Source organism: Neopelma chrysocephalum, unplaced genomic scaffold, assembly GCF_003984885.1.
Source record: "Neopelma chrysocephalum unplaced genomic scaffold, ASM398488v2 Primary Assembly neopelma1_24, whole genome shotgun sequence".
Lineage (NCBI taxonomy): Eukaryota > Metazoa > Chordata > Aves > Passeriformes > Pipridae > Neopelma > Neopelma chrysocephalum.
In genome coordinates, this window is record NW_020897693.1 from 29,972,500 (window position 1) to 29,996,327 (window position 23,828).

General features: G+C 35.7%; 1 protein-coding gene across 3 annotated transcripts in view; it reads left to right on the forward strand.

The window, feature by feature from the left end:
- ARHGAP5 (Rho GTPase activating protein 5) overlaps positions 1-14,255 on the forward strand; it is a 46,469-nt gene extending 32,214 nt beyond the window's left edge. For 2 of the 3 annotated variants that reach the window (XM_027670306.1, XM_027670314.1), the window contains 4 exons: positions 4,475-4,552; positions 5,543-5,674; positions 7,341-7,446; positions 12,042-14,255. In XM_027670306.1, coding sequence (XP_027526107.1) covers positions 4,475-4,552; positions 5,543-5,674; positions 7,341-7,446; positions 12,042-12,372 — 647 coding nt within the window. In that variant the 3' untranslated portion in view covers positions 12,373-14,255. Of the gene's footprint in view, positions 1-4,474; positions 4,553-5,542; positions 5,675-7,340; positions 7,447-12,041 lie in introns of those variants that run through there. The other variant, XM_027670322.1, reaches the window with a different exon arrangement.
- The last annotated feature ends 9,573 nt before the right edge of the window (positions 14,256-23,828 follow it).

The window sequence follows — 23,828 nt, forward strand, 5'->3', positions numbered from 1 at the left end:
ACGTACCTTTTCGTAGATGTGTTTGTAATGTCATATTAATTGAAGTCTTGTATTCTTCTTTTGAAACAAACAGGCCATGAAATAAGTGGTTGAGTGACACTGCATAAAGTGATTGATACCTTGTTTAATAATTGGTTAGAGTAAATTATAGAAATGTTAATTCAGCTTTGGAGAGCTTCCCATTGTATGAGTCTTTCTAAAAGGACTGCTTATTTTTTACACTACTTACTGTTTATTGAACATTTCAATATGCTATAAATTATCTTATTACAAGAAGCAATAAGGCACTTATTTTTGGTTCTGATTTTCACTGTGTGAATTGAATGTCATGGGTCTTTAAATGTCAGTGTTGATATGTGTAGATAAGAACATATGTAGAATTTTGAATGTGTTTTATGTAAGTAAAGTTAGTGCTAGATTCTTACATAAAGAATTTGAATTCTTTGCTCTACATTCTAGATATACATACTGTTTTGGATTAGTAAGGTGGCAGTTCCTTTAGTCTTGTGTTGTAGCATAGAGTTTGCAAAGGTCAATCTGTGGAATAAAATTGGAGAATTATATAGATTGCAGAATTTACAAAGATAAGCGTGGGAATAATGGTCTCAGCTATTGTAGTGGGGAATGAGCTCTGAAACATTCCATTGGCTACTTCAGGGGAAGGAATTAAACTGGGGAGAGAGACTTGCTGTGATTCGGTGGCATGTATTCAGAAACAGACAAAACATGATACAAGAACCTGGCTGTGGATATTGTTAGCAGACACTGTATGATTTTTTAGCAGTCTAAATGTTAATATACCTGTTGTCACTTGGGAAAAGGCTTTGAGATCATCATAGACAGCTCTCTGAAAACTTAACCTCTCTGTACTTGCTATCAAGCAAGCAAAAAAGAAAAAAGCTGAGAGTGAGTGTTATGGGGGAAAAAAATCATGCTATTACATAATTCCATTCTGTACACACAGTTTGAATACTAGTTGCAATTTGGTTCAATCTTTCTCAGAATAGAAAAGAATTGGAAAGGTTACTGCATATGGCAATAATGGTAAATATTGGATAAAGAGGGACTGAACTGATTAGGTTAGAACATTCCTGAGGAAGAGAAATTACATAAATTTATAAAATGAGTGCGGAGAAAGTGTAGAGAAGTTACTATTTCTTTTTAAGAAAAAGAATGTTTATGAAAACTTCAGATAGTGAGCATGAAGTCGGTGTGCTTTCATGATGTACCTTCCTGACTAACAAAGCTGCATTTACCACGATGTAAAGACCACAAGTAGGTGACTTAAAGGGATTTGGATGAATTAGTGAAGGATAAATCCCCAAGTGGCTATTACAACACCTTATGCAAAAGCTTATGTAAACCACCATCTCCAGGAAGCTGGGAGTATATATCACAAAAGATTGCTGTTGGGTTTTGTTGTTTTTTCTCTCCTGCCCTCCCCATGTCTGTCCTCAGGCATATATTACTCAGTGTAGTATATGGTATAGGAAGTGGATATTGTACCAGGTAGACTTTGGTCTGGCCTTGTGCTGAAGTTAGTATGTTCTATGAAGGAACAAAGAGTTGTGAAAATATGTTGGTGCCTAAGAACGGAAGTGTCCTACAAACTAATTATGCATATAGGTGCAGATCCATCTTGCTCATTTTCTTTGAAATGCCTTGAACCCTGTGTGGTGAAGTTTGTTAGATAGGCTGGAAGCCTGATCACAACTGGCAGCAAAAAAGGAGGTGCAAGAAGAGAATTTATTAGGCACTAGCAGGTACTTTAGGAAAAGAATAGTCTAGGCAAAGGAGATGTGCTCTGTCTTGAAGTAAATATAGGCTATTGTGACGTGAAGTAAGGAAGAGCTAATTATTTAAACCTAGAGGTGTTGTAAAGCTAACAGGACAGAGAAGCCAATAAATCAGATGATTCTGATATATAATATTACAGCAGCCATTGTGTTCGGTAATGTTGAAAATTACAGCTGGACCAGAATGGAAGCAGGATAAGAACGTAGATAAGAATTCTGAAAAATCAACCTGCTTGCAGATGAAGGAACAAAATTTTTTAAAAACTGTCAGAAAAAAAAAAGTGTGCTCTTTTTCAGTATAGATATATAGTATAGATATGCAAGAGTTTAAAAGCTAAAACTAGTGAACTGAAATGTCTGATAAGTGATGAAGATCTTGATGTAACAAGCATTGGAGAGACCTGGTTGGATAATAGAAAGCAACAGAGAATTGAAGCATTACTTAAAAAATAATACTTTAAGATTTTTAGCTGTGTTTATGCACACAAACAGATTACACTTGTCTCCTTTTGTGCCCTAGGGAAAGAATGTAGTGACAGTTGACCAACTGTTTCATGAAGCATTACTTTCTAGAATATACACAAGCAAGAAAAATTTTTGCTTGAGAAATTCAAAGGACAAATTTAATTAGCTGAGTCCAGAATTGCAGGATGTTGCTATTTTTGGAACTTGCCTAAATTCATCTTCTTGTTTAACCGGAAAATTTTCTGAAGTACTGTAAGTTGTCTTTCTGTGTTTCTCAGATACTACACTAGTGCATATGTCTCCAGAGCAGCCCAATTCAAGTATTCAAGGTTTATACACTCTGACTAAACAGTGACTGTGTCAGACATCTCACAAACTGCTAATGCAGCACATTCAGTTCCTTTTGTGCAGAAAGAAACTGAAAAGTAGTTGGATAAAACACAGAATACCCTGGAGCTCTAGGGTCTCCAACTGAGAATTCTCCCATACTTAACAAAGAGAATCTTGATCCTAGATTGTTCTTATCTGCCAGTGATTTTTGTATTTATTTACAGCTTCTGGAAAAGGAGTGCAAATATGTCTGCCTGTGATCACACTAGCACATTGGGGGCATTTTTTTAAAAATGGGTTTGAAACCCCTTTCACGTGTGGAAATTATTAATCATTGAAATGACTTTTTGCCCTGTGCCACCACATTATATCTTCTGGTGCTTTTTGAGGATATCAGGGAACAAGGCTCAGGTTTTTTGAAAGGACTGTTTAGGTGTATATTTACAAGAGGAAGACTCTTGGCTATGGATTTGGAAAGCTAAATGATAGATATAAAAGTTTATTGAAGAAACGCTTACTAAAATAGCCTTGATGCAGTTGGTAAAGAGACATGTGAATTGTAAAGTCATTAAGAAGGATAAAATGAGTTAGAAGAGTTTGTATGAAATTGTTATAAATTTCCCAGCTGTATGAAGCAGTCAAGTGCTTTCTGTGCTTTGGACATTGTAACAAGATTCTTAATGTTTCTTGGTAACTTAAAAGGCACACTTGGACTGTGGTGTGACAGAGTAGTTATGTATTGATCTGATAATCTAAAACACGTTCAGTTATTGGCCTGTGATGGTAAAAACCCAAGAGATTTCATAAAGCTCTGAAACCTGTAAATTTTTTTGATAAAACCATATACTGTTGTGAAGATCTAGCGTATAGATAATTTTGCACCCATGAAGGTAACTTCGAGAATTATGGAACTGTAAACTGCTTATATTCCTTAATGGGTTCTAAATTAACAAAGAAAAAGATCTTGAGTAATGGTGTGATTATCAGGGTGGACACTTTCATTCAGTGAGTAGCTGTGGGCAAAAAAGGTAGCAATGTGATAGGAAACATAATCACTGGAGCGGAGTGAGCAAGTTTGTGCATGTGTGCATGTGCCTAATAAAGGTATACTGTTGGATGTTTACCTGGAATGGCTGCTGGAACTGTGACGACTGTAACGCATAGTCAAACAAAGTAGTAATGAGAAGCGTGGAGAACCTCTGCTTCCTAGCACTCTTCTCCCTTCCCCTCTTTCCCCACCCCATAAAGAAAGACTTGTAAATGATGAGATAATTTACCTTAGATAAGAAGTGAAGAAAAATGGATTCAAATTTTATAAAATATAAATGGTAAAAGGGAAGGCATGTTGGAAGTTTAAGTTCTTGTCCTATACAGGAGTGTGTTACAGCGTGAAATTAAAAGATCAGAATGAGTTACAAATACTTGATACATTTTCTGCAGAGTATTTTTAGTGTGTTATTGCTCACCATAGTAAATTGTTAAGCCCAAAATGTTAAGACAGTTTTTAGAAACATAAATGTTGTGGGTACCACAGAATTAAGGGTTTTGATTAATAAAAAAAAAAAAAGTGAAAATAAAAACAGTCTAATAGAGATCAGTAAGAGAATAATTTGGGGTAAATTATTCCACAAATGTCTGCAGTCAAGTTCTTGTTATCCTACAATGTCATTTCCTCCGACTCTTATTAAGTGGGATAGTGGACTCAATAGAGAACTGGTATTTTGGTAGTTCTATATCGCTATAACCGTGAATGTGTTTACTTTTTAGGCACTTAAGATTTGTATTCCTACTTTTGGTTTCTGAGTTAGTGGTTATAACTGATTCTGTTTTGCTCTATAGTATATAAACTTGTTTTTAATATTTATTTTTCCTCCTCTTTTAAGGATTATGTACTGAAGGCCTGTACCGTGTTAGTGGGAATAAAACAGATCAAGACAACATTCAAAAACAGTTTGATCAAGGTAATCACAGATTTTATTATTTAAAGCCAAAACAGAACTTGAATTCTCCATGGAGTTATCACAATGCAGTATAAAAAGATTACAGTTTAAAAGCAACTTTCATACCACTGAGTACTTAATGCTCTGGTAGGTTGTACTGGTATACTCCAGGTTATTACCAGTGAAGCTCTGTGTAAACACTAGATGGGGATGGAATCTTGTTGCGGCTGGATTAAATACTGCTAAAGTATTTTCTAGGTGGTATTTTAGTGTTTAAAAGAGTTTAAATGCGGTGATAGCTGTTCCTTGTGTTAACAGTTCATCAGTCCTGGGCATTAGGGCATTCACGTTCGCTTATCTTTCTTATCCCCCACAAATAGTAATTCTTGATACTTATTTTATTGAAAGATTTCTTGAATAATATGGATTAACAATTAAGTTTTGATAATTTCTAACACAGCCTTTGTCATTATAGAATATGATGAAATGTGATTGATAGGTTAGGCTATTCAGTTTGATGTGTTTATATTTCAAAATGAAAACACTTCTTAAGAGTTCTTGAATATTAATCATGAAGTTGAGACTATGAAAAATAGTAAAATTCCTTGTAGATATTAAGGAAAATAAAAATCCTATTTTCTATGCCTTACTTTGCTGTTTTATGACATTTTGGGAAATAGAATTTAAAACCCATTATTGGGCAAACTTGATTAATCAGAAACCACTCAATGACAAAGACAAAAACATTGAAGTCTTCATGGAGAAACAGATGACTTCATTTTTCTGATCTTCTGCTGTTCTGTTATACTGTCAGATTTTCTTATATTTGATTTTATGTGGGTCTGTGATAGCAGCTTATCAATAGGTTCATCTTTGTGCATTTTTTAACAACCATTTGACAAAATGTTAGTTTTCAGTGTTTTGAATAAATTCTTGTTTTTATAAAATACTATAAGGAATGATAGTGGTAGGTTTTACTTACACTGCTGTTTAATTTTTTTTTTTTTGCAGATCATAATATCAGTCTAGAGTCAATGGGAGTAACAGTGAATGCAGTGGCTGGGGCTCTTAAAGCTTTTTTTGCAGATCTACCAGATCCATTAGTTCCTTACTCTTTGCATCAAGAGTTGTTAGAAACATCAAGTAAGTAATAAACAATCTTTTCTTGATTTAATAGTGTTATTTTCATTGCCCTTATTGCTATTTTTACTTCATTATAAGTTGAAAGTACTATCTGCACTGAATATTTTTAAAATGACTTAGACATGTACACTTTTAAATATTCTTTAAAAGTAATAACTATATGATGAAATAAATGTAATACATTATTTTTTTGAAATAAGTTATGGCGTAATATTTCTCCTTTTCCTAGAAAATTTAATTGGTAGAAATCTACTTTTTTCAAATTTTGTTAGTGGTGAAAAGGATGAAATCTCTTGGAGTGGATTTGCATTGTTAATGGGAAAAAAAACCTTGAATCCATAAAGTCTTGCATTCAGAGTAGGCTTTAGAAATCAGACACATCTATGGGATATTATGGTAATTCTCAATTCTCTTAGATTTTTTTGATATTCTTTTTGAACTCTTATAAGATATTTAGTTTTGTTTGCCTTACAAACATTTTTCAGACACTTCGTAGTAAATGACTAAATCATTCCCTACTTTTAAATTGAGTGTCTCTCTTGTTTTGGCAGCAAGCTGTTGCAGAAAAAGACCACTACACTTTTTTGCAGGGTACAACTGTGATGTACATTATTCCTAAGTATTTTTTGTTCAAAACATGAAAACACTAGTGTAAGCCTAAGGCTTGGGCCTGGACCTGATTAATATATAGGCCATTAGAAACTGTGTTTTCTGACAATATCTGTAGGTAGCTATTTGTGGTATTTCTGCTCTACTTTTCAGGCATATTGCTTGTGGAATGTAATCAGTTTGGTTTTATTTTTTCTTAAAAGTATAAAAGCTAAATTCCAGTCGAAACATTAAATAGCTTAGAATTGAAGTGGACTTACTGTTTTAAAATGCCATTAATACCACTTAAAATTTATATTTGGGATATACTGGACTATATTTAGCATTTTTTCCTATGGAAGTAGGGTAGATGGAGGTTCTTTTTAGCAATGCAGTCAAGTAATAGAGGTAAACTTGTATTCCTTTTTATTGCATGAATCATCATGGATTAGAAGTACATTCTGCAGAATGCTTGGTTCCACAATCCTTTAGGGTACTTTTCACAGGCATTTTATCGGCAGCATTAGTTTGGGGATTTTTTTTAAATAAAATTGTTATTTTATTCGGTATTCCTTTCTTACATATTGCTTATTTCCTCTTTGAAGTGTGGATTATATCCCTTAGGCCTGTGAAAAATCCCTATTCTTCTTTAAACAGTATATTTAAAATAGCTGCACCAGCCCTATGTGCAATTTTTTTATTATTTGAATAACTGAGAAGCTTAAGATATTCTAAGTTCATGTGAAGGTCTTTCTGCTTAAGAGGAAACTCTTAACAAGAAATGACCCTGTCACATTGTTATTCCACAAGTAAACAGTAAGCTAACCAAGTGATTCCTTGCTGTTGAACCCAGATAAATAATTCTGCTTAAATTCAGAAAAATATTTTTGTACTTAGGTAGTTAACATCTCTAATGGAAAAGTTACTCTGTGCAAATAGGAATTTTATAAAATATTTTCTTACTTGATATTTCTCTGTGGATGTCTTATCTATACTATTATACTACAAAAAAAACTTAGCAACATTTTATTCAGTATGTCTTTCTAGATATGTCAGAAAATGTCACTTATTTCTATAGAAATCATGGATAAGACAGAACGGCTACACGAGTTAAAAGAAATTGTGAAGAAATTCCACCCAGTGAACTATGATGTCTTCAAATACATAATAACACATCTGAACAGGTTTAGTATTTTTCTATTTTGTTTTAAGTTGTATCAATTGCAAAAGAAAATTGTGTTTGTAACAGTGAATTGACTACTAGAATTGAAAATTTCATACTGCATTGCTCATTGGTTAGTATAAATGTGGAAAAAGAAGCTAGGAATTAGAGGTTGATTAGTAGAGCCTTGTGTATTTGTTTTTCACATTTTATTGATGTGTGTATATATATATGTACATCTGGCATCATTGCTACTGTAAAATTATAAGAATGATCAGTGTACATAACATAAAAAAATCTTGAAAGAATAATTGCACCTAAAATTAACTATGCACCTAATTATAACTATTATAGATCCTCCCCTCCAGGAAGTAATAGCTATTAAAATTATAGACTAATCTAGGTTTTAAGGGATTTGAGTCATCTGGCCTAGACACGCTTCCCCCTGCCCCCAAAATAGGGCTAACTTCAATCAAAATCTAAAATGTAGCACCCAAAACGTGCTGAATAAGTAAAATGTAGAATAAAGATATAAGTAACAGTAAATTGGTTATACTTGCTTCTTAAATTTTGCCTCTTGCATAGAAATTTAATGTTTTTATCTTTAAAAATTATTTGCATATTTACTAAAATAGTAGATGTCTGTTGCCTCATAGTCTGACCTTTAAGTGTACAATATTCAGTTATAAAAAAGAAAAACACCAGCTTTCTCGTGCTTCTTTATCAGCTAAAATGGAATTATTCTCTGAAATCCACTGAATGAGATTGTTAGCTATATTATTAAAAGAAAAAAGCAAAAGTTGAAGTTACTTTTTTTAACATAAAACTTCATTATCCACTAATCTGTCACTTAAAGATTAGCTTGTGATATTTTTTTCTGCATTTTTAAACAGACTCCCAGTTGTTGAGGTTATAAGGGATCTTTGAAGATTGATTAGTTCCACCCCATTGCTTTGACAGAGTCAACTAGAACAGGTTGTCCAGAATGGTGTCCACTTAGGTTTTGTGTCTTCAAGGAGTGAGACTCCACAATCTCTTTGGACTGTGCCCATGCTCAGTCACCCTCACAGTAAAGATGTGGGGTTTTTTTGCTCAGAGAGAATTTCCTGTGTGTATTTGTGCCTGTTGCCTTTTGTTCTGTCACTGGACACCATTTAGAAGAGTCTCAATCCATCTTCTTTACATCTTCCTGTCGAATGTTTAAAACCAATGATAAGATTTCCACTGAGCTTTTCGAGGCTAAGAAATCTTAACATTCTCAGCTTTTCCTCGTTTGAGAGATCCTTGCTCTCTTAATGATTCTTGTGTCCCTTCATTGGGCTTGCTCCAGTGTGTCCATACGTCTGTTGTGGTGGAGAGCCCAGAGCTGAATCCCAGATGTGGCCTTTGCAGTGCTGAGTAGAGGGGAAAGATCACCTCCCTAGACCTGCTGGCAGCACTCCTACTGCAGCCTAGGATGCTGTTGGCCTCCTTTGGTACAGAGTCACCTTGCTGACTCATGCTCAACTGGTCCAGTAGGAATTTCTGATACTTCTCTGCAGTGGTACTTTTCAGCCAGGCAACTTTCTGTGTGTATGTGTGTGTATATATATATGTATATGTATATGTATATTCATGACATTTAATTGTTCTGGAGTACTGTCCTCGTGTTTGTGTCTTTGCAGGTATCTGTAATGATCCAAGTGAGCATGTAATGTGGGGGCAGAAATAAGAGCTTTTAATTTCCCTGTTTAGTCAACAGGGAGAGTGTAGGTAATCTCTGTTGCAATTCAGGAGTCTTCCCTTTTCACTGAATGTATAAGAGATTTTAGAATTTAGGTACCTACTTTTACACTTCTTTCTGTCACGTATACGACTTGCTTAATAAAGGTTGTCCATTTTCCTTTACAGGGAAATGGATCAATTTTTCCATTGCAGTCTTGTCAAATACAAATCAAGCCCTAAAATAGATAAAACCATATCATTGAACAAATATCCTTATTACAGAATTGTAAGATGCGCTTGCATGTATCTGAAGTAAAACTAAACATCTCAAACTTGACACAGTTATTAGAAATGTTTTGTTAATTCTTAATTGACCTTCTAGAAATTTTTGTGGAAGAATGGCAGTCTCTGAATTGTCAAAGTCTTCATCTGATCACCTATTTGCCTAGCATAGCTAAATGTACAGTGTCAAGCACCTGGATTGCTGCAAGTAAAAGATCTAAACATAATTTTTAAAATTCCTCAGTAGGTTCTAATACATGCATATCTACAAACAAATGAAGCAATTCATCATGGAACTTACTGGAGAACATAAGTGATGCACACTGGCCTTGGCTTTCAAGTCTGGTCCTCTCTCTGTTAATGATGACTGACTTACTTAGCAGGTTGCTAGTGACAAAATAATCTTTTCTTATTTGTCTTATCTCATTTGCATTATCAGGTAGTTGCATTCAATTCGACAAGAAAACTGCTTGAGCGTAAGCAATTGCATATATAGAAAGAGGTAGATACAGCTGAATCTTAAAGGGAACTTGTAGCTAAATTCTTGACAGTCAATATTTATTTTCAGGAAATTAATTTGTGGTAAATTACTGCTGGTGTATAATTAAAAGGGAAGTGTTTGTCAAATGAATGTTCATTAAATGAGATAAAGCAGTCTTCTGCATGATGGAAGAGTTCTCATCACAAGCTAATGTTTTAGATGTTTTGTTTTTACATCCTATGTCATTAGAGTAAAAATGTGCTACTGTTGTATGGTTAATAGTGGTTGGTGATTGATATTTTGGTGTATCCACAAGCATAGAACCTGGTTATTGAAAAAAAAATACAAGTATTATTCACAACATATAAATATGAGACCAATAACCATGAGAATTTAATAAATGGCAACAGTGAGATGAATTTTTCATTAGTGTTATAGATACCTTTCAGAGCATTCCAGCTCTCCAATTGCGATTGATTAACTGACTAAGCAGAACTGAGCTTTTAAGACTGGAGTTGAAACAGGATAGTGTTGGATTGACACTGCCTTTTTTGATATTGGTTGTGTTTTATATTATTCTTTGATAATGAGTCCCTTTATACATAAGGGCTAATGTGGCATAATACGTCTCTGAAGCCAGGAAAAACATAGGTGTGCAGCTTTTGAAGTCGGATCATAGAGCAGGTTTACAGTGTGAAGCTCCTGAGACTTTGCAGTGGAGGAAGTGGGCAGGAGACTCTTCATTTTCATTTTGAGTAAACATAGAAGAAGGTAAATGGGCATTTGCTAAGCACTAAGATTCTAAAGTAGTTTGAGAAAGTTTCATAGGAGACAGCATACAGATTGGTAGGTTTTTGTTTACTCTTAGAAAGTACAAGGGTAAAATGAAGCACAGGAGAGAATGCAGTCGATTGTTCTTTTGTTTAATCTGTTATTGGGGAAGAGGTGCAATGCCCTTCTTTGTTTCTCTTCTCTAACCATAAGTTCCCATTGCTTCATTTATTGGATCTAATGATTATGTAGATACAGCATGTTAATAATAATAATACTAAGCAAAATGTAAGCTTGTATTTCTGTTTTTGTAAATGTAAGCTTACATTTATTCTTTAATCTGTAAATGAAGTTAAAATATAGGGGTTTTTTTAGGAAAGAGATTATGAATATTACTGTCACTCAGAAACATCCTTTGGACCAAACTTACTCAAAACAGATTGAGAGGCAGTATTTGTGTACCTTCACACTATTTGGAATAAGTAATGCACACGCTAAATGGAAGTCTACCCTTTATGGTTACCATTATACATGCATTGTAAATGCATGTAAATTTTCTTATGGCATTAATTCTACTGTTTACTATGGTTTTCACAGCTTTTGAATCTATGGACTACAGCCAACTGTCAGAAATTCTCGTGGGCTGCTCTTGTTAATCCTCAAAATTGTAACTGACAAATTTCTGAAGTTTTATATTCCATCTATTTCTGCAGGACAACTGTAGTTTGGTTACCTTTGTGATGTCTACTGTAATATGAATTGCATGTTCCCAGCTGAGTGCATATCTTAGGTGTTTGTCAGATCTATTAAGACCTTATCATGTATCTCTCAGTAATTTCTTCTAGATAAAATTGTGATGTCACTTTAGAATGAAGAGTGTTTTTTAAAAAACAAAATATCTCTGTAGCCTATTACTGTGAAAAGCATTTTGTTTTTTCTGAGAAGGCATTTACTTGTAGATTATAAATTTGGTAACGGGATGGTTTGTTGTTCTTTGGAGGTGTTTTGTTTTTGGAGGGGTTTTTTTTTTGTAATAGTATTGCAATAATGAAGTTAGATCGTAAGTGAAGAACGTGTTTCAGTTTGTTTCTTATTGTCCTTCAAAATGGTGGTGGAATGTTGAATTTTTTTTTTATTAAAAGCTTAATCAGATTTATATTAGTTAACTGTACAAATCTGGAAATGTCATGGCTTCTAAATTTTTTTCTGCATAATCACTTAAAAAATTCAAAGACAATTGTTTTAATGGATTGCTGGAGGAAAGCAACAGAATTCTTGAGATTTGGTAATAATGCCTACAGTTAAGAGAGCTATGAAAATACTTCTAGTTGATTGCATACTGGTTTTAATTTACACTGTGCATGTCGCTCTCATTTCAGGGTTAGTCAGCAATATAAGACCAACTTTATGACTGCTGATAACTTATCGATTTGTTTCTGGCCTACTTTGATGAGACCTGATTTTGAAAACAGAGAGTTTCTTTCTACCACCAAAATCCACCAATCAGTTATAGAGACCTTCATTCAACAATGTCAGTTTTTCTTTTACAACGGGGAGATTGTAGAAGCACCAAACCCAGTGGCGTGTCAGCCACCGCCTTCCAACCCAGTGCAGATGGTGGAGCCCATGGTGCCCCTTCAGCTACCGCCACCACTGCAGCCTCAGCTGATACAGTCGCAGTTACCAGCAGACCCTCTCGGTATCATATAGACAGAAGATGATTGCAGGCAGCCTGGCGCTGGACAGTAAGGACAAGCTGTAGACATGCATGTTTCAGGATACAGTAATGTACTTCATATTTATGGAAAATAATTCCCATCCAGCTGATTGGACATCTTTTTGTTACATCCCGTACTGTGTTCCTCATTTGTACACACTGCAGATAAAAACTATGTGATAAGCATGACTGGAGAGGTTTAATTTTTAAAAGCAAAAATAGCTATAAAGTACAAAGCTGCTGCTGCATGATACCTTATTGCAATCACTATATCATTTCTGTGACGGTTTGTCACAAGATATTGTGAATAAAATTTTTCTATAGAAATTTAATGATTTAAAAAACCTACATTTATGAAACATTCAATGCTTACAGCCTGCCTTATGGCTGGTTTTTGTTATTTAACATGCTATTTTTGGCAATTTTCTTCTCATTCAGGCATTCTGTGTAAACAACTAAAGCCCAGATATAGATTATTTTGTAATCTCCTGGCTACTTATGTGATGGTATGCTTAGGGTGGTTTATGGAAGAATGCGAAATGCACTGTTGAGAATTTTACAATCCTTCGCCATCCATCTTTACATATAAGTAAACCTGTGGACATTTTAAGGGTGGGTGAACTTACTTATTATTTCTTACAGCACAATACCAAGGACATGCTTGTTGTAAAAGTGAGTTTCAAATATTGTACAAAAATTTTGATGTTGCCTTCTTATTTCTTTATGTTCCATTACTGAACTAAACATTTTGTAAAACTGTTAATTCTGTAAACAGCTGCATGTTTAAAAGATCATTGATGGTCTTGTAAACTTAATCTAATATATTTTAGATATTTTAATTTTTCCCACTTGGGAATACATGTAGTGTTTAGAAAATAGCTCATGACATTTTCATATAAGGTTATATAACTTTTCATACATAAACATGACTTTTGTTGTAGTAAAATTCTCTAAACCAAACTATGTTTTAATCTAGGACTTCAATTAATCTATTCTTTAAATCTATTTTTATGTGACCCTCTAAAGATATACAAAAATGCATTGCTAATACATAGCAATAAATACTTTGGGTACTGACAATTAACCTCTTTGGAGTGTATATATATAAGATCACATAAACTTGTATTCATATTTTTTTCCTGTTGTATGTTGTACTAAAATTTCAAATGACTGATTTTTTTTTCTCTGTATTTTTAAATTATCTTTTTTTTTCATTTATTTTACTTTTATATTGGTACCAATTTTGCTGTAAAAGAATGCTGCTTAATTTAAAAAAATCTTTTGGTTAAATATTTTGATAGTGATAAAAAATTTAGAAGGTTACAAATTGTAGCAAAGGGGAGACCATAGATAAACACTACCTGTGAGACTTTTCATAGCAGCTTTTTTTCTTTCATGCTCAAAATGTACCTTTTTAGGTCTGCAAAGAAGGAAGTTGTGGCTCATTCAGCTGCTAGAATGTTTCGTGTCGTTTGAAAAAAAAGCTTTATGATGGTCACTGTTGTAATCTTCACTTATAACAAGATTTAAGATCTTCTTGTATGTATTATAGTAAATAGATGATTTTGAGAATTAAGGCTTTTAAGAGTTTGATTTGCTCCATTTTCCAAAAATAAAAATTGCCTTTCCCACTTATGTCCTAGGTATTGTACTTCTAATTATGACTTTGATTATCGTTCTAGATTACTATGATACCATAAACCCGGCTGCTGTTTGAAGTACATGTATATTATAAATTATCTTGATATTGTGTTATATTCTTGCAAGTAATTATCTTTTTTAAGAAAACATAAAAAAGTCAACCCTATTCCTATTACAAAGCACACAGGAATTAATAGTACAATAAAGTCTGTCCTGTAAATTGTAGTATTCTTAACTTGTTCTACTTTACCTGTTGTCTGTATAGCTTTTATGTATAGTTTTCAGTCTACTCTTGGCATGTTTAGCGAAGAAAATGAAACTTCAAGAGTTTTATAAACTATTTCTAGGTTGCTAAAGAATTTATTTTTCTACTGTATATGGCATAGACAAAGCTTCACCTGTAGAGGAAACAAGTCTATTTCTAATAGAAGTAAGCCTAAAAATAAATGCCAGTCATATCCATGTTTAAAAGTTCTATCTATAAGATATCTCCAGTCTTTGTAATGTGAATTACATTTTAAACTTTCTATAAATTCCAAGTTGTTTGCCACAATATTTAACTAACCTTTATATACTAATTTTTAGAATAATTTACATTCCATTTCATGGTGAACTTTCACGTTCAACTGTTGATCAGCAGTATTTGCAGTATCATTTCTGGTGTGTGATGTTATGGCTAAATCACTTCATTTGGCCAAATATGAAAGTGTTATTACATTTACTGGATAAACATAAAAAGAGAAATAAGAAAGCATGGCATGTGGCATGTGATTGTCACATGAAAGAGTCCCTGCATATTGTTTGCATTATGGAGGCATTGTATGCAGGAATGTGGATACGTGTGTATGTGTAATATATACACTTTGATTTTGTGTGTGTGTGTGTTCGTGTGTTTATGCAGACGTGCATGCACATACACCCACATAGTAAAGTTTCTAAAAGTTAATAGGAAATTATACTGTGGTTATTAAAGATTTATAATAGAGCTTTCTCTGTTATTTTTATTAGTGCTATAAAATGAGGAAGCATGCCATTATATACAAATTCCTCATACTTTGGCTCATGTAGTCCCTTCTAGTTTTAATGAAAATCCAAACTATAATAACTATATTTTTTAATGTGAGCATTTTTACGGTAATATCTATCTTGATAAAGATACAAATGCATATTATTTTGATTGAGCCATCTCAGTGACACTTTATGGAGTAGTTTTTTTTTAATGTTATAATGGTATAGGCATACTGCAGTGTATTGTCTTTCACTGTTTTAGCAATTTTAAAACCCCAGACCGGAGTTACAACAGTGCCATTTTAAGTAGTGCTTAACAGGTTATTTCAAAATTCTTTACCCTTCATGATCGTGTGGAATTTTAACTTATACAGTGTAAATAGATCGCAGATGTCAACTCAAGTGAAAAGAAACTTCGTTGTTGTTGTATGTTTTCTCCTTTATTTGAATCCTAGTTGCTAGGAATTTATAGGTATGTTTATTTTTAGTTGCTGGAGCTTAGCTTCCAATATTTATGATAAATATAGAAAAACTATCAATTGGAGATTAAAAAAATAGCTTATGTGCTTCTTTCAGTTTTTTTCAGTAATTGTAATGCTGTTTGTCAACTGCAAAAATTACATACATTTAAAAAAATTTCAAGTCAAAATTTTGTTCTTTGTTTATAATGTAATCTTTTATTGCTACATCAGCAGAATACTGCAGAGAATTAAATATCAGTGAAGCTTATTCTGTATAAAAGATGCAACGAATAAAATACTAAGATGCTTACTGTGTATAATGTTCAGTTTAGTTGCCTACTAAATTTTTAAAGGCAAAAGCACTCTTATCTTTCACAGACACAGAAATTAAATTTAGCAGTAAATCTTGCTAAACTGAGTGCTGTGTGTTTAAGGCTTTCTCGGGTGGGAGGGTGTCTCTCATGGGTCTCCTAAAATTATTTTTTCCTACGGAATTTTTAAACCTGAGGTAAAAACTGTGGGCTTTAAGGTCACTTTTAAATTTTTAGAGTTGTACATTATTGGTCATAATTCTTCCAACTATATGGGACAAATCCAACTTTGATAATAGTACTCGTTTTAGTTCTTGTGCTTGCAACATCTGTGCTTAGTTTGGTTTTTTTTCAGAGCATCTTAAGTCATATGGCTGATGCAGAAATAACTGCAAAAAATTCCTGATAGCCTTTAAATCTGAACACTGTGTAGGTTTTATTATATATCATAACACATTCAGATACTGGAGCACTTTAATCTCAAATAGGATGCATCTTATATGTAATTTACTCAGTGTACAAATTGTTCAGATTGCTGTACCAAAAAACAGCTCTTCTGAATCTGACTGAAGTATAATGCCATGTTCAGGCTCAAGTTTCTGATGAGAAGCTGTCCCAGAGAACCAAAGCGTAACATCAATGTTCACTTGTGTGAAATTCGATCCTTTAACTAATTCATAATTTCCATGGAATCTGAAGGGATGAAGTTAGTCTGTCATTGTAGCTAGTGGAACTGAACACTTCCTTTCCTTACTGAGAATTTCTTTCCCAGTTGTGGAGCTGGTGCATCTTAAGACTGTTGCCTGTATGTTTCTCATCTTCCTGATTGAATGCAATGCATGTGTGTTTAGACATGTTATTTTTGTTGCTGAATTGAGTGTCATTGGTGCACAACCAACATTCTAGTGCTTTATATTACAGAATAGGGTTTAATATACTTCATTAATAATAATTCATCCATTACTGATTTTTATTTAGTGTGTTTTAGAAAAAAGAGAAAATTAAATAATTTCACTGAATGTCTACAGTGCAGTAGCTGTGGTTTTTTCAGTCTTATAGTGCGATAATAACAAAAACTAAGAAGCTTTTAGAGTTAGGATGGGAACAAAATCTCATGGTGGTAATTCTAGCTACGACTCTGCTTCAGGGTTAGATGCACTGACTTGCAGAGTACCTTTGGCTGTTTATAAGTCTGACTGATTTCTGTAGTGTAGCTGTAGCTTGTGTTTTCCCCAGAATTATAGTATCACAATCCATCTTGCAGTTTTTTCTGCTTTGCGACTCAAGAAGTGAAGGGAGGGCAAAGTGGCTGTTCTCGTCAATTCCTACAGTTCTCAGCTTTGTCACTGATGAGAATTGTCAGGGGCTCCTAAATTGTTTTGGCAGCATTTTACTGAAGTAGGAAATGTGCAGAGTGGGAAGTTATCAGTTAACTGACAGTGCAATCAATTGGTGAAACATATAGAAAAAACCCCAGGTTGCACTATTAAATTGCAGATGGTGTGGTCTCCCCTTGAAGGCTCCACCCTTGGTACTTGACAGTGTGACCTGAGTTTCTGCAGTGACTGCCCTTACCTGGTCATATTGATCTCATACAAGTTGGGACTGAAGGAAACATCAAAGTTCATGATTTTTTTGAGGTAGGTTTCTTGAACAGCTGTCTCTTAAAACGCTTACATGAAATTATTAAATATAGAATGTAGCAAATAAAATAAATATGGAAAATGAAATCTCCATGGTTCCTTATTAAAGTATGTATGTATATACACATGCTTTTTTAACCTAGTAAAGAAGTGGATGTTGATATAGGGTTTTTAACATATTAAAGGGGGTCAGCCTGCTACAGATAAATATTGCTTACTATTCAAATGTTAAGTTTTGAAAAATGAATGAAAACAGTTGTATCTAATTTTGATATCCTGTTGGTGAGTTGTCTAGCTCTAACATTAGTTTAATTTTGTTATCCTGTTATCCTTTGTGGTGACACAAATAAGCCTAGCTTTATATCCCTGACGTACTGTTAGAGTTGGAAAATTTCTTTCCACAAATGACCGCTTTCTTTACTCTTTCTTCCTTTAGTACTTTTTTTTGACTTAAAGTCAAAACTTAAAATTTTTAACATGCTCATACTACTTCTCTCCTGTAAAACATACCAGGTCTCACATAAAGTTTATGGAAGTCTAACAATACTTTTTTGTCCCCTTTTGTCTGCACTTACCTGTGCTCACTCACTTCTTGTTTTGGGGATGCACTTGTCCTGTCTGGAGATTTCTCATTGCTAGCAGGTAGATACTGGGGTGATCTCATTCCGTATCCTAACCTGCTTTTTATGAAAGAATGCTGGAAAGAGCAGCTAGGAGAGCATGTAAAAATGGTGAAGGATAAATATGAGCTCTTAAGTACCTCAATGAGGTGAAGATGCTCACCTCAGCTGGCCTTCGTTTCTGTGCTAGAATTTTGTGTGTATGGTAACTTTAAGCCTTCCACTGATAGCATAAAAGGGAGGAGGAGATGGAAAAGCTTTTACCTATACACTTGTCTTTAACCTGCAAAAACTCAACTATGTGCAGATACAGGGGATCACAAAGGATTCTGTGAGGCCCTGAAAACAGCATACGGGCCTACATACCAAGTCCAAAGCCCACTACTTAGTGCAGATGGTCAAACGCTTCTGACATATAAAACCTCCATTCTGAATAGATGGTCTGAACATTTTCAGACTCTTTTCAGTACCAACTGTGTAGTCCAAGACTCAGCAATTCAGTCCATGACACAACAACCAGTGAAATACGAATTGGATACTGCCCCCACTTTAGGAGAAACCCTCAAGGCCATACAGCAGGTGAAAAAGGGCAAGGCAGCTGGGGTTGATGGAATTCCACACGAAGTCTGGAAACATGGGGGCTTTGCACTCCATGCTAAATTTCATGAGCTTGTGGTGCGCTGTTGGGAACTAGGCGAACTACCTTCAGACCTTCGTGATGCAGTCATCATCACCTTGTATAAGAAGAAAGATACTAAATCAGACTGCTGAAATTACCGTGGTATTACTCTGCTCTCCATTGCTGGCAAAATCCTGGCAAGAATACTCTTGAACAGACTAATACCCGCTATAGCAGAAGGAATTCTACCTGAAAGTCAGTGTGGTTTCAGAGCCAACAGGAGCACCACAGACATGGTATTTGTTCTCAGACAACTGCAAGAGAAGTGTAGGGAACAGAACAGAGGTCTCTATGTAACCTTTGTTGACCTCATCAAGGCTTTCGATACTGTGAGCAGAAAAGGTCTGTGGCAGATTTTGGAACGTTTAGGTTGTCCCCCCAAGTTCCTTAAAATGATCATCTCACTTCATGAGGATCAGCACGGGCAAGTCAGATATGGCAACACACTTTCTGAGCCCTTTCTAATAAAGAATGGTATGAAACAAGGCTGCGTTCTCGCTCCTACCCTATTCACAGTCTTTTTCAGCATGATGCTCCAAAGGGCCACGGCAGACCTCGATGATCAGGACAGTATCTACATACAATATTGTACTGATGGAAGCCCATTCAACCTAAGGCGACTGAAGGCCCACACCAAGACCTTAAACTATCTTGTCCGGGAGCTGCTTTACACTGATGATGCCGCCCTTGTTGCCCACACAAAAGCAACCCTGCAGCATTTAACATCCTGCTTTGCAGAGGCTGCTGAGCTTTTTGGGCTGGAAGTCAGCTTAGAGAAGACAGAAGTTTTCTGTCAACCTGCACCTCAGGAAGTCCTCCATCATCCCCACATCACCATCGGCCAATCAGAGCTCAAATCAGTCCAGCAGTTTAATTACCTAGGTAACCTCATCTCCTCGGATGGTAAGATTGACGGGGAGATAGACAACAGGTTAGCGAAGGCATATAGTGCTTTTGGAAAACTCCATAAAAGAATTTGGCATAATAAACACCTGAAGAAAAGTACCAAGATCAGTGTTTACAGAGCCATAGTGCTGTCTACTCTTTTCTATGGTTCCGAATCATGGGTCATCTACCGCCACCACCTGCGTCTCCTAGAATGCTTCCATCAACGCTGCCTCCGTACAATCCTAAACATCCACTGGTCAGATTATGTGACCAATACATCTGTTCTTGAACAGGCAGCAATCACAAGTATTGAGGCCATGCTCCTGAAAACGCAGCTGCGATGGGCAGGGCACGTGTCCAGGATGAAGGACCACCGCCTCCCTAAGATCCTGCTTTATGGTGAACTTGCCACTGGCTGCCACAAGAGAGGAGTCCTGAAGAGAAGATACAAGGACTCCCTGAAACAACATCTCAGCCTTGGCCATATTGACCACCATAACTGGTCTACTCTGGCCTCCAATCAGGAGGTCTGTAGACACACCATCTATAACGCTGCTGATGCTTTTGAGGAAGCACGCAGGATCACTCTTGAGGAGAAAAGACAACGCAGAAAGAATCGTGCCTTGCAGAATATACCATCTAAGGAGTCTTTCTGCTGTGCCTTTTGCAACCGGACATGCCTTTCTCGTATTGGCCTTTTTAGCCACCAACGCGCTTGCAAGAAACGTGGGTAGAGCCCTTCCCAAATCTTCGTTCGCAAAGCCTAGCCATGAAAAAAAGTCTTTAACCTCAAGGGCTAGTGTTGTTCTTGCACAGTTTGGGGCATAAAGTCCTCTGTCCAATGTGGAGTTTTGGCTCCACAGAAGGGATCACGTGGCCTTCAACCAAACATGGTACACCTAAACAGTGGGAGCATACATACAAGCCTTAAATTGTTCCTCACTATTGCTGTTCCTGAATCCCGCTGCCCTGAGAGTTTAGTTGTTTTTTATTTTAAAATGGTTTTAAGTGGTATTACCACCATGATCTGCAGTTCTAAGTCATCTTTACATATCCTCAAAACTGTCCAGATGTATGTACCAGGATACAAAGTTTCTCTCAGAAATGCTTCTGAGGAAGTAGAAATCAAGCTTTATTTTCCTTTTGTACTGGTGCTATTAAGTGTTATTTTGTTTTCTCTCTTCTTTTTAAAGAATTGTTTCTAAGAAAAATGAGAGGGCTGAACTCACCTCAGAGGTGTGTTTTTGTAGCATGATAGTGACACCATGAGGTAAAATGCCCAGCTCATTCATTGAAGTAGTGTATGAAGATATGAATCCTGCTGGAATAATTTGGAAGACTAACTATGGCAGAGTAAGTGAATTGTGGAACAAATTCTCCGCTCAGTCATGGCTATAGTTCCTCTTTAAAGGAAACTTAATACTTTTTTTTTAGTTTTGTTTGTTTTCTGATCTTCAGAAGGGGGATAAACTGGTGTGCATGTAATGCAATTGTCAAAGCTGAGCTCTGAGTCCATGGGGAAGTGAGCAAACAATTTGACACCAAGCACCCTAAAAGACACTGCAGACGTGTGTTGTCCATCATGCTCCCCACCACCACCTTCATTTCTTTATGTTCTTTCTCCCTTTGCCCCCTCTGCAAACAGTAGAGCTCCTCAGCTAGAGTTCTGCCAATATGAAGAAGGGATTCTACTGCAGGGGATTCTCATTTGGGAGTACTTTGCTTTAGATCTCACCTTTTGCTTTGCACTGTAAGAATTTATGTTTGTTAACTTCTGGGATTGCTACGAAACCTATTTGTTCCCCTCCTTAAAGTTAGTGAGGATGAGTGGGCTGAAGCAAATGTCTGCAGGCAGTTAGTTATCTTTGTGCATTAATTTATGGGATAGGTGCCCAGAGCCCTAGAATGCCAAAATTTCTTCAGAAATGTAAAGAAAAGAATAGCTTAAAACTTCTGAGCCTCTTTTCTTCTGATGTACTAGTTAAGGAAGCCTACAGCTATTCTTGTACTCAGTGGTAGTAAAAAGTAAGTTCTGAACTTGTCTAGATGATAAATGTCTCTATATTCAGAATTGTCAAGCAAAAAAAAAAAAGTAAGCAATTGCCTTCTTGCAGATATGTTGCATGTACAGCGGAAGTGAAGGACTACTAGAAACCATGCTAAATATGAGCAAATAAGATGTGCAACTAGTTTAGCTCATCAGAAGGAAGCCAAGAAAGAGTAGGAATTTTAAGAGCTGAGAAGTTTTAATCTGAAACTTGTGGTGGGTATTTTGTCCCTTCTAGTGTTTTCAGTGGCTTCTGTCTGTGTTTTTAAAATATGAGGACATGTTTGGACAGATTCCATTCCCACTACCACAATGCTCTTAACAAAGTCCGTGATCTGGCCTTTTAAACACACAGCTGTCTTCCTCTCATTCTTCTTGTCCTCTTCTCGTTCTTCTCACTTTCTTTACATTCATAGGAAGGTAAATCCATAGCACTGTAGTGTGACTCCTCATTGTAATAGAGGCCATTAGTCAAGTTTTGCTGGTTTTGGAGTGTGGTATCAATATCACTGCCTTCAGCCTTTAGTGTTACCAGTGCATTGCAAAGTATCGAAGCAGCAGTTTCTTAAATGACAAAGCAAACAACTTACTCTATACCTGTAGAAGGTAATAACATGAAAGGATTGCTTTAAGAAAAATATCCTATTAGCATGTTTCTCTCATGTTCTTGATGATATATTTACATTCAGCTGTGCACACGATATGATATAGAATGCACTGTATATTATATTGTTCTAGAAATGCATTTGTGGTTTGAATGTGAAAGCTTTATTGACAAAAGTGTGGGATAACCACAGGACCAATTGATTGCAATGCTACTGCAGAAAGCACTTGTACATATACAATAAAGGATATATAGAGATTTATTTTTTGCAATCTAGCCTGTTAGTGTATTGCTGAGATACTAACACAAGATGAACTTGTTTGCATTTTACCCCAATTATACCCCAACTGGAACTTCATTAAGGTATGTCAGGGAACTGAGAGGGTTTCCTGGGGTACTGCTCATGTTACGGAAGATCACATGTCTGAGTGAAAGGGGAATATCACCAATGAACTCAGTCTATTTTGCATCACACTGAATAGGCACAAAAATACTATAGTGTAAACAGGGACGTGAATTCTTTTGGGTAGCAAAGGCCTTTCTGTAAATTAGATAAGCTTCCTTCCTCATTTCAGTGTTTTGGGGGATCTGACTACTAGCTAGCTGGATTTAGTATTACTCATTTGAGTATTTTATTTTATCCTGAGCAGCAGCCCAGTGCTTGGGCCTCAGCAGTGAGATGTTCTGGCTGGCATGTGTTGATGTGCTCTGTGAAGACAGGATAAGATGCTATGTGGACTGGGGTTTCCAGCCATAGATCCCATACTGTGAGTGGACTGCAAGTTAGGCTGCCTTCAGCTGAGCTTCAGAGCTCAGTGAGTTTCTTTTTAATAATGAAGCAAGAGAAGAGAAAGCATATAACTAGGGAGATAAAAAACAAACCTCAAAATGTTTCTGTTCTTTATGAAATGCCATAATGCTTTCAGGAACACAGTGGGATTTGTGAAATATTTCACTACACATGCTTTCAGTAATAATGCGTTAAAGTGTTAATTTATTTAAAAATAAATATCTAATTGCTTGATCTATGAAATTTTACTCCTTTTAAAATTATCACTTTAAAAAATCAGAGCTGCTTGAACCATTCAAAAAATTAAATGCTTTCCTGTTTGATTAAAATACTTTGCCCGGTTTTCAGGTTTGCACAGCTTGATGTTCATCATTGAAAGCATTCACTGACAACAGCTTCAGTCTTCTCAGGCTGAATTAGATATAGGAGTGATGCTCATGTTACCTTTTGAGTCTGAATGGCTTCCACCTTTCTCTCCTTCCAAGTGGTTCTGTTCAGCAATGCTAATCAGCAACTTGGACAACAAATCAAGCAGAGCCCTTGCAGACCTTGTGCACAGAGAAATTGTTGAGCAACATCGTGTGAATTCCTTCTCTGTCCACCACTTGTCACTGTGTTGAGGTGATGGCTTGTATCAGCTGCAGGCCTCCAGCCACAAAATGTTTGCTGGGGACAGGATACACCTGAGTCAATGCCCCAGCAGAGAGCTGTGCATTAAGACATTGGACAAGTACATTATAGACAGCTAATGGCCAGG